Source organism: Perognathus longimembris, unplaced genomic scaffold, assembly GCF_023159225.1.
Source record: "Perognathus longimembris pacificus isolate PPM17 unplaced genomic scaffold, ASM2315922v1 HiC_scaffold_155, whole genome shotgun sequence".
Taxonomy (NCBI): Eukaryota; Metazoa; Chordata; class Mammalia; order Rodentia; family Heteromyidae; genus Perognathus; species Perognathus longimembris.
The window spans coordinates 26577-39763 of NW_025956562.1; the positions used below are offsets into that span (position 1 = coordinate 26577).

At 38.8% G+C, this 13187-nt stretch overlaps 1 protein-coding gene across 1 annotated transcript; it reads right to left on the minus strand.

Annotated features, from left to right (window-relative positions):
* Positions 1-3367: 3367 nt before the first annotated feature.
* LOC125344557 (zinc finger X-chromosomal protein-like) lies at positions 3368-11027 on the minus strand. The gene is given in 8 exon segments (XM_048337047.1): positions 3368-4066; positions 4104-4256; positions 4744-4805; positions 4966-5103; positions 5550-5678; positions 7074-7217; positions 7423-7566; positions 10967-11027. Coding segments are annotated over 8 exon segments (1530 nt in total).
* Between the last annotated feature and the right edge of the window lie 2160 nt (positions 11028-13187).

Consider the following 13187-nt stretch of genomic DNA (forward strand, 5'->3'; position numbering starts at 1 on the left):
TGTGTCTTGGCCCGCACCCTGCCTTGTGTCCGTGGGGTCTCCCACTATATGAATTCTGCGCTCCTGACAGCCTGTCTGCCGATCGCCGGGGTCCCCTTTCCCAGCCTGACCCTGTTTCAGCCAGGGTCGGCTGGTGGGGAGAAGGGTGAATCTCTGGCTCTGTGTAGGTTTTCAGTCCTCTTTTTTGCTCCTTTTTGTTTTCCTGCGTTTCTCCACTTCTTCTGGCTGCTGGTTTTGCTGGGTTCTTGATGGGGTGTTGGGTGTTGGAGTTCCCAGCTCACTATTCTGTTGGAGCGAGTCGGGGTGCCTCCCTATTCTATCGGCGCCATCTTTCCTCTCCTCCCCAACTAATTCTTTTAAATTGTACAGGTAATGGAACACTGACAAATAATATTCCTCATTAACAATAGCATGACAGGTCCTATGGAAACACAATCCAGTAACAAACTGAAACCCAGGGTTTTCTGTTCCCCATGATCAAACACTCCTATAAAAGGTACACAGTTAAATATTAAAAAAGGGGCTGGGAATATGCCCTAGAGGCATATACACAAAGCCCTGAGTTTGATTCCCCAGCACCACATATATAGGAAATGGCCAGAAGTTGGCACTGTGGCTCAAGTGGCTGAGTGCTAGCCTTCAGCAAAAAGAAGACAGGGACAGTGCTCAGGTCCTGAGTGCAAGGCCCAGGACTGACCAAAAATTAAATAAATAAAAATGAAATATTAAAAAGCATTGATGTCAATGGATTTAGCACTTAGTAAGCAAACAATTGTTTTTAATTTTAATGTTTACAGTATGAAGATAGAAGTGTTGAATAGCACACATTTAATGAAATATCTCCAGCACAATGCAAGCAAAAGTGTATTGTGAATTCTTCAAATGGTGGATCATCACCTCCCAGTCCTGAGAAACACATTAAATATTAATAACAAACATTCTCATTTTTATTTTGCAAGTCATTCTCAAGAACACATTATCAACAATATAAAACATTTCCATTTCTTAATACTTTAAAATTTACACCATGTGCACAAAGGACATAAAATATCCAATTGCCAAGTTCAGTGAAATAATAAATTTCCCTGCTAAGATCCTGTATCTCTTTGAAATTTTTAATGGAAACAAACTCCTTTTAGCTTAAACAAGCAAATTTATGAATCAAAATCAGCATATAATCCCAGTATTTTATTAACAAAGAGAAATTTCATTGTTTCTCTGTAGTGATACTTGTATCATTTACTTGACCTGTCTTATTATCTTTTCAATTTTCAATATTGCAAGTACAGAACAAAACAAACCAATGCAGACAGTATGAGAAACATGAATAATGGAGATGTGTCATCATTCTTTTATGTAACAAAGGATACCAAATTGCTTCAGAATTTTAAATATCTATTTTAATTTTCATCAGAATAACTTCCTTTTCTATTAAATGAAATTCCAAGAAGACTTGAAGGACTCTGAGACACAGCAAAATGTATTTTCCACAATGCCACACATCAAACTAAAAGCAAGGGAATATATATAGGGGAAAACAACTTATAAGAGTATCAAAGTTCAATCTGCAGTTATGGGAGTGGAGGATGTAGTGTTCTGGATAGGACAGTGAAAAATAAAGGCCTATTAGCAGAAGCAGACAGCAATATCATAAGCTGCAAACTACTTCTTCAGAAGGAATTGCCTTTTCTTTAATCAGTTGTATTACTTGCCCAATTTTGTATTTTAAGAGATGTACACAGTATGAGGGACAAGGTAACAAACAGTACAAGAAACGCATCCAATGCCTAATGTATGAAACTGTAACCTCTCTGTACACAAGTTTGATTATAAAAATTTGAAAAAAAAGATGTACACAATTCCCTTGTTTCAAAAATTCGTAATGCCAGAATATGAATGGAGTGGGTTTATTTCATATTTTATTTGGAATCAAGTTAGTGACTTAAAAATGTAGTTAATTCCTGGGCAAAAAACCCAAAACAAACAAACAAACAAACTGAAAGGCTAGGTGATATTCCAATGTCAGAGACGTATTGAACTCTATGTAGGTGGTATGTGTCCAGGTATGTGTGTCCCGGTGGGAGTGGGTGTGTGTTTTTGCATATCTCTGTGCATCTCTGTGGTTGTGTAGGTCTAGGTGAATATTTGTGTGTGTGTCTAAGTGAGTCCTGGGCTTGACCTCAAGGCCTGGTTGCTATCTCTGAGCTTCTTTAGTTCAATGTTCATCTTAAACCCCACCACTGCTTCCACCTTAACCTTTAATCAAAACCAGGGGGTACAAGACAACTTCAAATATTACTGTCTAGTTAGAAATATCGACTAAATGTTCCAACTCTAGTAATCAATACCCACTCATTTACTAATGTCCCTTTCATTGCCAAAAATGAAGAATCTTCAATGGATTCTCAGAACTAAAAAACCATGTCGGAGTTAGCCTTCCAGAACAATTTAAGGTGTGAAAGTAAAATTGGGTGGAAAGTGCTCTATTTGGTGCACTTCTTTTCCTTCTATTTGTCTTCTGAACTCTATCCCCTACACAGCAAATTTACACAAATTTCTCATACACTTCTAGTCCTTCAAGCTCTGTAAACTGAACACTTCCCACCACTGACATAAGGGTTTGGGAAAGTCAATGCAACTGAAAAGTAGGATAGTGGCCTAAATATAGTATCACCCACTATTGACTGGAAGTTTGTAAAGCTAGCAGATAAGAGGTCTCCTGTGAACTATATAACCCAAACACACAGACCTACAACCAAAATTAGTTAAGACATTGCTATGCTGAAAAATATATAGATGTTACAAAGGAAACCTTATTATGAGTAGTCATCTTTTCCCACTGAACAAAAATGAAAACTTAGCACAAATCACATCTACCTGTGTTCAGCAATCTTAGCCAGCTTACACAGAAAGCCTCACTGAGCTGTTAGATGAAAAATGTAAGACCAGGAAATGATTACATGTAAAGCTTACTTAAGATCCTACAGTATATATATTATCAGATGATCTCATTTTCATGCAATGTGACAATGTCTACCAAAACAGGTGAAGTTGATTGCTCTTTGGAGGTATACACTTTGACAAGATGAGGAAAGAAAGTCTGTGTTAAAGCTCCTAAGAGTAAATGTTCAGTACAGAATGAAGGCCTGACTACTTAGCCTTCTCTTTTCTTTTTCTTATTTGCTCATTATTAATGAAAGGAAGTAAGTTCCAAAACATGGCACTGAATACAGTATACAGAAAAGTCAACTGTATTTGTACAGAGCATGTAAAAGCAATAACTATTGCAATATGAACATGGATGACTGCTTTAAAATAAATCTCTTGCTTCAAAGAACACATGCTTATAAAATGTGTGGACACACTGTTAGGACAAGCTTTCATCTTTATGATGTCGCATTATGTGCTGGTTCTTTTCAGAGGGTCTTCGGAATCCTTTCTTGCAGTACTCACAGTGGTGAGGGTAGTCTTTGGTATGAATGGAGATAACATGCCGTTTAAAGCCTGAGCCATCAGTAGTGCTATACTCACAATGCTCACACTGATACACTTTCTGGCCACAGTGTGTGTTCATGTGCTTTTCAAGATCCTCCTGTTGTTGAAATCCCTTTTTGCATCTATTACATCTAAAGGGAGGATCCTTTGCGTGAACTGACAGAATGTGGCTACTTAGCAGAAATGGATCTGAAATCTTAAAGTCACAATGTCTACACTGATGCATCTTTTCACTTGTATGGACTGTGGCATGTTTCATGAGTTCAGAAGGCCTGTGAAAGCCTTTACCACACATGTCACACTTATGAGGGTACTCCTTGGTGTGAATTGAAATAGTATGTCTCTTCAAATCACTTGAGCTTGAGCTCCTGTGCTCACAATAGGAACACTGGTATGTTTTCCTTCCTTGGTTGATAAAGCCATGTGGCTGGGCTTCTCTGGTATCTGAGAAAGATAGAAAGCAAATGTCACACTTAGGCAGCATCTCTTTGCTGGGCTTATTAGATCTGGCATGTGTTTTCAAGTTAGAAGAGTCAGCAGACCCACATTCCCAGCACCAGCACTGAGAAAGCTTCCTCCACCACCATCCTGACACACCAGCTGCAAACCTTCCCATCGATTCTAATGTGGATTTTGAGCTCTGATAGGTGCTGAAAGCCTTTTCTGCACTCCACACAAATCATGGGGAAGGCTAGAAGGTTCTAATTCAATAACCTTTGTTAAATAGCTGTCTCCAGTTCACACAATGGACACCATACATACTGTTGAGAAAAAAAAGCCAGAAAAGGAAAAAAATCCATCCTATCCTCAGGCACAGGAGCCACAGTCTCCCCAGTCCCACTTTGTGGGTAGTTTATTGGAGATAAGAGTCTTGTGGACTTTCCTGCACAGGCTGGTTCACTTGAACAATAATGGCTTAAAGCTGGGGGCATGTGCCTCATGCTAGTAATCCCAGCTCCTCCAGCATGAGGATTAAGGTTCCTATCCAGAAAGAGCAGAAAAGTTACTGAGACTCTCATTTTTAATTATAGCCACGACAGAGCTGGAAGGGAAGTGGTGGCTAAATGTATTCAGTGTTAGAGTGGCACAGAAGAAAACAAATGAAGGAAAAAGAGAAACAAGAAGGAGAACATCCTAGCCCAAAACTTAGCTCAGTCCTGGATGATCTGGAATTTAAAAGTGCTTGAGTTCAAATTTGCAGAACCAAAAACTAAAGAAAGAAATTAAAAAAAAAAAAAAACCCTTTACTTGGTTTAGGAATTTTGTGTCGCTTCCACTGAAATCCACATTTACTTTAATTTCTTTTCTTCCTTATGAACCACAATCTAATTTTCTTAAGGAAAATGCCTTATGAATCTTGCTCTATTCCAGAAACTGTGTTCTCAAATTTAAGGAAGAAAAGCTACCCATAGTGTAGCGGTTTCTTCAAAAGCTCACCTATTTGTGTGGTGAAACCTTATGTTCTCTCACCTGTTGGCTGTTTCCTGGAATCAGTTATTTGCTTTTTTGCTAGGTTTTGGTTAGCCAGTCTACTGGGTCCCGCAGACTCATCCATAGGCAAGAGAGTATTTACACCTGTCTGGTGTCCAGTTCCATCCCTGTGATCACCTAGTAGGTGAATATAAAAGCATTAGAGAGTGTTAGGAGGCATAAAACAGTGGGAACTCTGAACAACAAAGATGTGAAGAAAGTGTTGATACTTGTGAAAAACAGAAATATGTCATCTGTGGGAGTTACTTAACAGCACATTTATATCAAGACCAGGAAATGACATGCTTCCAAACCCAGCAAAACCCTAGAAGTTGTAAGTCAGGAACCATACATAAGCAAAATTTTGAACTAATACACTGAAGATTTGTCTGTTTCTAATATGCCAATAGCCACCAAAGAAACTCATGGTAAAATTAATAGGAGAATAAAGAAGACTAACCTGACAACTCTTCACCTTTCCTTAAATGTTCATGAAGTTACTGTCTAGTTCCAAACTCAACATAGCACAGATGCCGGCTTTTCAATCATTAAATATTCAATTCTTCAAGTGCTAGGTGACTTACCATACACTGCTGTCCATGTGACTGGCATGAAGTCTTTCATCTCATTGTCACCCATTTGTTGTTCATGCAAAGCAGATGTTGAAGCTCTATCAGCAGCAGCATCCTCTCCTACAATCACATGCATGTAACCTGCATCAGTGATTTGAGCAAAATATAAGTACATTTGTAAGTCAACATGGAAAAATATAGATGAGATGAATTATGAATTTTGAGATTTCAAGGTAATTTGTACTTGGCTTTGTTCACAGAGAATCTTGCTAACCCAGGCTGGCTAAGATCCTCCTTGTCTCACCTTCTCAGCTGGGATTGCAGGTGTACACCACCCATACCCATTCATAATATTTTCTTTTTTTTTCCATTCATAATATTTTCAAGCACTAATCTAGTAGACCACTGATGGACTCCTATGTGTAACCCTAACTGCTGAGGAGGCTAAGATGTGAAACTTTGAAGTTCAAAACTAGCTAGGGATATGAAATCTGTGAGACTCTTGTCTCCAATTAAACACCAAAACATAAAGATGGAAGTGAAGCTGTAGTTCAAGTGACAGACTGACAGTCCTGAAAATAAAAAAAGTAAAACACAGAATCCAAATCTATGTTCCTTACTTTTACATAGTGTGCCTGCTGAGGAGAGCAAGAGTGACTCCATCTTGAATTCAAGAGTCCCCCTGTCCTTGGAAATTGAAAAAAATTAACTAGCTTGTTACTTGAATGTTATTTTTAGTGACCACATCCCTCTTGAAAAATAGCCCATGTCTCCATATTTGCAAATGGCTTAAATTTTGAGTAGTGTATCAGCTGTGCTCATATTTAAAAAAATGCTGAAGCTGCATGATGTGGGAAATCCCTGTTGCTGTACCAATATTATGTAATCTGCCTGACCACCTAACTTGTGGTTTTTACATTCATAAGCCCACCCCCAAGGCTGACTGGGGTCGCAGTTTCAGCTACCAAGTCTGCGCTACATCCCTGGCCGGTCAGTTCACTTATTACCTCCCCAATAAATCTATCCTTGAGATCGTCTCAATGTGGTGGACTCTAAGGAGGGAGGTGGAATCCCTTCAGAAGGGACATGGAATCCATCCCCCTTCCCCCCAGACCCAGGAACACTCACATTAATTACCATTTACAGGGTGAGCAGAGGTCCCTATGTGCATAAAATCCAAGACACTAATAAAGGGAAGACTAGCATGGCAAAATGCCAAGATACCATCTGAACCTACAACCTGATGGTGTGTTCCCAGCTAATCAGAAGACAGTGTTTAGGAGTGTACAATGGGACACACCACAATCTGGACTGGAGATGCAGTATATTCTGTATGCTATACATACTCTGAGGCTCTCCTTGGACCAATGTATTAGTTCTGCCTGAAAAATAATGATAGTTAAAAAAGAGTATGGAAATATTCAGTTCGTAGAGCATCTTTGTAGGAAACTTAAAGCCTGGATGGAATACAAAATCCTAAGTACCACTCTACCTCCCCAAACTTACAGATAAGCTTCCCACCAAATATGTGCTTACTTAGGCCTTCACCTTCAGCTCTGGAGTCACTGACTGTCAGACACATCACCTTTTCCCTGGGAACACAAAATCCTTTGTTCTGATCCACTAGTTCAACTTCAAGATTACTCTCAGGTGCAGTCTCCATGATGTTTACATGTCTACCTATTGCGGAAATAAGACAAGAATTCTTTTGAACCTTCATTTCAACATGGTCTTCTAGGATATTTATAATACACAGCAAAAACATCTAAAGAGAAGTCTCTAAAAAGGTGTCTGTTAGTAGCCTAGTCTACAAACACAGTGTGTAAGGAATGAAGATGAATAATTTGGAACAGCAAATACAATGTGCTGAAGATTTCCTCTTTACCTAAGTCATCCAGTCCATCATCAGATTTTAAAGCAGACACCTTCAGGACTTCAGGACAATCTGCTTTACAAGAAGTGACTTCTGGTCCTATGTCCATGTTTGGTCTAATGGAACCATCATCATCTAGATTACCAGCTGTGTCCACTACAGAGGCAGGAAACACATTAGAATCAACACTAGCTTATCTACATACAGTAGGTCCCTACAAGTCATGATTTTGGTTTTCAAAACTGATTTTATTCAATAATGTTATCTCCAAGTCATACAATCGTTTTGCTCTCTCCTTTCTCCCTCTCTTACCCTCTTCTCTCTCATCATTTCTTTCTTTCTTTCCTGCTTTCTTGCTTGAATTCCTCCTTCCCACCCTGCCTCTTCTCTTTACACATCCCTTTCTTCGTTTTGGTGGTGAGAATACTGGGCCTGGAATTGGCATTTCCTTCTCTTGTGTAACTTTTTAAGCTATAATTTCATTGTTACTTTAAGGGTGTTGTACAGAATGATTACAGTTCTGTAGGTCAGGTTAGGAGTTTCTTACTCTTTAGTTAATGTATCCCCTTCCTTTAGATCCTCCATGTTTCTTCCTCCCATCCTTGCCCACACTTGCAGAGTTCACTTCTCCCATATGTATATTGTATACCATGTCTGCTTTGGTTCATCCTTCCTCCATTGCAAATACCAGAGACACAGAAAGAAACAACAATAGTACCACCTACAAAGTGAATTCCATTGATGGAAATCATTTTGATTCATAGGACTTCAGATGTACATGTTAGGGTTCCTCCAATAATGATATCCTCTTTTAGTCTGCTATTCATGAGTAAACCCATAAATCCCTGCAAAAGTAATCATGTTCAGGTGTATTTGAGACAAAGCTTCCATATGTGAGAGAAAACATCACATAACACTTTGGGCCAGTCGCCAATGACTTAAACCACATCCCCATTTCCAGCTCTATGGTACATGATTAGAAGGAGTCCTTTGAATTTGTTGGCCTACGTTAGCCTCAAGCAGCACCCACAGATCTCAGTCTCCTGAGTAACTAGTATCACAGGCATGACCTACCTGAGCTTGCTTGGCTGTTTAGTTACATATTTAGATAACACTGGTCTCAAAACTAAAATGTCTTCTAAGAAAACTGATTTTGTCACAACCTACAATATGAGAAGTGAAGATTCTTTTTAAAAGTAAATATATATATATATATATATATATATATATATATATATATATATGCTAGCAAATCTCAGGTAATGCATGCTTACAATACTACCTAGTAGGAGAGGTGACAGCTGATGATGCAGTTCTAAGCCAGCCCAGTAAAGGGAAGTTTGTGAGACTCTTACTACAATAAGTTACCCAAATGCCAGAAGGGAATCTGTGACTCAGTTAGAAGGGGGTTAGCCTTAAGTGAAAGAACAAAAGGACAGGAAAAGAAAATACTCAGGAACAGTTTCAGACATGATTCCCAAGGAAACACACACACACACACACACACACACACACACACACACAGTCACTCACTCAAGTGAGGATCTACAGATGGAAAAGGAAAGTTAAGTCCAATTTAGACATCCTCCAGAGATAAAGACAGAATTTCAGATATACACACATCAGGAGCTCAACAGAACTTTAGGATAAACAGATTACAGACAAATTGGATAGAGTTGAGAAGACTAAAGGATGGCAAACATTTATGTTGAGCTGACTTTTTATAAGGGTACAAAGACAATTAAGTGGGAGAAAGAATAATGGCTTCAACAAAGGATGAAGTGAATATGTTTTTTTTTTTCTCTATCTCCTCTCTTTTTCTTTACTACTGGTCTTGTAAATCAAGCTCAGGACCTGGGCAGTATTTGCTCAAGGCCACTGAACTGTCATGTGACACACAGCTTCACTTCAGACTCCTTTGGATCATTTGTTGGATATAAGAGTCTCACAGACTTTCTTGTCCTAGCTCTCTTTTAACTGAGTTCCTCAGATCTCAGCCTCCTGAGTAACTTTAAGGTGAGGAGGAAGCCAACACTGCCTAGCTTCTTTCATCATTTTAAAAACAAGGTCTCACCATATTGCAGAGGTGCCCTCAAACATGAAATACTCTCACTCCAGCCTTCTGAGTACCCTGATCACATGTATGTAGTACTACATCCAGCTAAGATTTCTTTCCCTGGGAATGTCTTTCTGTGTCTCTACAACTCCCTCCAGAAAATTTCTACTACACTTTTGTTTTGGGTTTGTTTTTCTTTGGTGCACGTCCTGGGGCTAAAACTGAAGGATATGTCAATATCTATGAGAGGTTTTTGCTCCAGCCTAAACTTCTAACGAAGCTCAGTTCTATTTCCATTTTCCTTTTTTTCTTTTGGTTCTTAATTGGAGAAAAGAAACTCAAGCCTTTCATGGCTCTGTCTTAGGAACAGAATTCTCATAGCTCATCCTCTTGGGTAAGTTACCTTTGCAGTGAGGAGCTACCTCTGAACTGAGGTAACCTCCATTGTTAAGTGATGATGTGCGGTGTTGAACTTCCTTAATGTGAGTTAGTAGCAGGTAATTTGTGTCTGTAACTCTTGTCAACTGACAAGAGAAGCTTTTTTCCTAGAAATTTGTTGTACCTAGTATCCTATACCCCCCAGTATCCTTGGCATCTGGTTTACAGGTTACCGGACAACACTCAAGTGCTAAACTTCAGGTGCAATTTCTGGCCTGGCAACCATAGTACAGAGGTTTTGTATTTCATATTTGCAGAGACCTATCTATTTTGGGATCAGATATGCACAGTCCACAGAGCCCCTCCACTATGTACAAACTCCTAACTTCCAATACTGTAAAAAAATTATACGTGTGTGTGTGTGTATATATATATATGTATAGGAACAAAAAACTGGAAATATCATTAATGGGGTTGATGTAGTTGAGTGGTTGGAACAGTGGGCAGGATTTTTAAAGACATACACATACTTAGAAGGAAAGTTTTCTGCCCGGAGCCCAGATCTGCTGGAAGGCTTGGTCAGGAATATACTAGATCTGAGAAAAAGTTTCCCTGTTAGTAGAGAGAACCCTGTGCAAACTACACAGAGCAAAACTCTAAAAGAGGGAATCATTATGGCAGATAAACTGAAAGGAAGCAAAAATGAAAATCTTGAATCCAAAAGGAATTAAATTTGGTCAAACACAGGAATAGTAAGAAAACTTGGAAGGAAATAATACAGAAATCCTGAGTTTGACTGTTAGGAAACTCAGAATTCTGAGGTTAGTAAATGCCTTAATGGCAAGGAATTGTGGCAATACACTCTTAGAATTAAAGAAAACAGAGATGTTACTGGAGACACTGTAATAATGAGAACTACTAGGACTTAAGTGTATATCTGGCAAACTAAGAACCTCCACGTTAACAGAATTTACTGCTACTAAGGTGAGCCCAGTTAATTAGCTTTGAGAAATTGTCAGAATACTAAGGCTAGGAATAAATCTTAGACCTCTACATTTCTCCTCTCAAACCAACTCCAAGTTTGATAGAGTAAAATTAAGACATGGTAAGACACAGTTATACCTATGGCATCATAAAATGAGTTTACTTCTTGTGGCTGCAAATCAAATTGATCTTCATCCATGGCCTTTAATGTTTGGTAGTCACAGCACCTACAATACAACAAAGGATGACTTTAGTGAAGGGTTAAAAAGTATCATGATATTGAGCCCATTTGCTGAAGGAATTTCTGTGAGGGTTCATTATACCTTAAATTTAAGGTACTCTTCATCTTTCTCCCACTCACCAAATGGTAAAAGTTTAAAATATCCAAGAAGTGTACACCCGTGTTGTATTTCTGGGTAGTCACTGCCCCCTTTATTAAGAACTTCTGATTTCAGAAATATGTAATAGAAACATGTCACGGAGTGCCAGTTTCTTTGTATCATTCTTTGGACTGAAAGGGAACTCTTCTCAGCTATAAAAGTAAACAAATCCACATGTGTACAATAAAAGCCCACTTTTTAAGCCTGCGCCTCTCTGTTTCTCTCATGGTTGCTGAAACTGTAAGAGAGGTATAGAAAAAGAGTAAGGTTATTTTACTGTATTTCTTTTGGGTTAGAGAACTTAAACTCAGAAAATACACCTTTTCTTTAAAAAGATATATTAGCCAGGGCTGGGATATAGCCTAGTGGCATGAGTGCCTGCCTCGGATACACGAGGCCCTAGGTTTGATTCCCCAGCACCACATATACAGAAAAACGGCCAGAAGCGGCGCTGTGGCTCAAGTGGCAGAGTGCTAGCCTTGAGCGGGAAGAAGCCAGGGACAGTGCTCAGGCCCTGAGTCCAAGGCCCAGGACTGGCCAAAAAAAAAAAAAAAAAGATATATTAGCCAAGCACCAATGGATCACATATGTAATCTTAGTTACTAAGGAGGCTGACATCAGAGATTTAGGTTTCCAAGCCAATCCACATGGGAAATCCTGTGAGAAATTTATCTCCAATAAACTATTCAGAAAAGCCATACGTGCTGCAGTGGCTCCACAGGACAAGTGTTATCCTTGATTACAAACAGGCTCAGGGACATAGGTCAGGACTAGTATCTGTAAAGAATGAAAAACAAGTTACAAGGCTCTTAAAAGACATGCAGGTTCAAATGTGTATAGCTACCACACATTCTTGATCCATTCCTCTACTGAGTGGCGTCTGTGTTGGTTCCGTATTTTCGTGTTGAAAAATTGTGCTGCCATGAACATAGTTGTACTAGTGGATTTAGTGTGGTTTTGCTCACAATCTTTGGGACAGATGCCCAAATGTGGGGTAAATGGTTCATAGGAGAGTTCTTTGTTTAGTCTTTTGATACTTCCACACTGCTTTCCAGAATGATTGGGACTCTATCAGAAGGAATGACACTGCTCCATTTGTAAGGAAGTTTAAGGATTTGGAAAAAATTATACTAAGTGAAAAATGAGCCAGTCCCAAAGTAACAAAGACTCTATGGTTTCCCACATTGGTAATAATTAGTACACATCAAGGATAGTCCTAGCAGAAAATTGAACATTGTTGTTGTTATTTTCAGTATGCCATATGAAGTTATGCACTTTGTTTTGTATTTTTTTCCCAGGGATTTAAACTGTTACTGCTTTTAATACCTTGGGTATAGTATATATGTTATTTGAAACAGGGAAAGGAAGGAGAACATCCAAGTGGAGAGACAAAGGGTAGAAGGTGAACCCATGCAACAGCAATAATTGCAAAACTATAAATGCCATAATCCAACTGTACAACTCATGGAAGAGGATGAGGGATTGGGGAAGCAGGAAGGAGGGAGAAAAATGAGGGAGGACATAATAAGATTTATAAGAAATGTACTCATTGCCTAAGATATGAAACTGTAACCCCTCTGTACATCACCTTGACAATAAATTTTAGAAAAGACATGCAGGTGACAAACTCAACTGTAATTTATATATAAACAATGAATTTTGAGCATGTCAGTTGTTTTTGATAGGTCCTACTCATCTGTAAGAAATGCATTTTTTGACATTCAAATGGCCTCAAATAAAATACCAGAATGGCTATGCTAATGTATCATCAACACCAGCAAAACAGGGAACCTCTAATGGCTCTAAGTATGTTATTGCTGTTTCCACTTTCAAAACCATGTGTGATCACATATTTCCATTTCCTTCCTTAAATGTGTAAATGAAAGGATGGTAATTGCTTATGGCTCAAATCTGACTAATTCAATGATTAGGCAAAAACAGAATTTGCAAGGATCCTTTCACAACAAAGATCCTGTGGT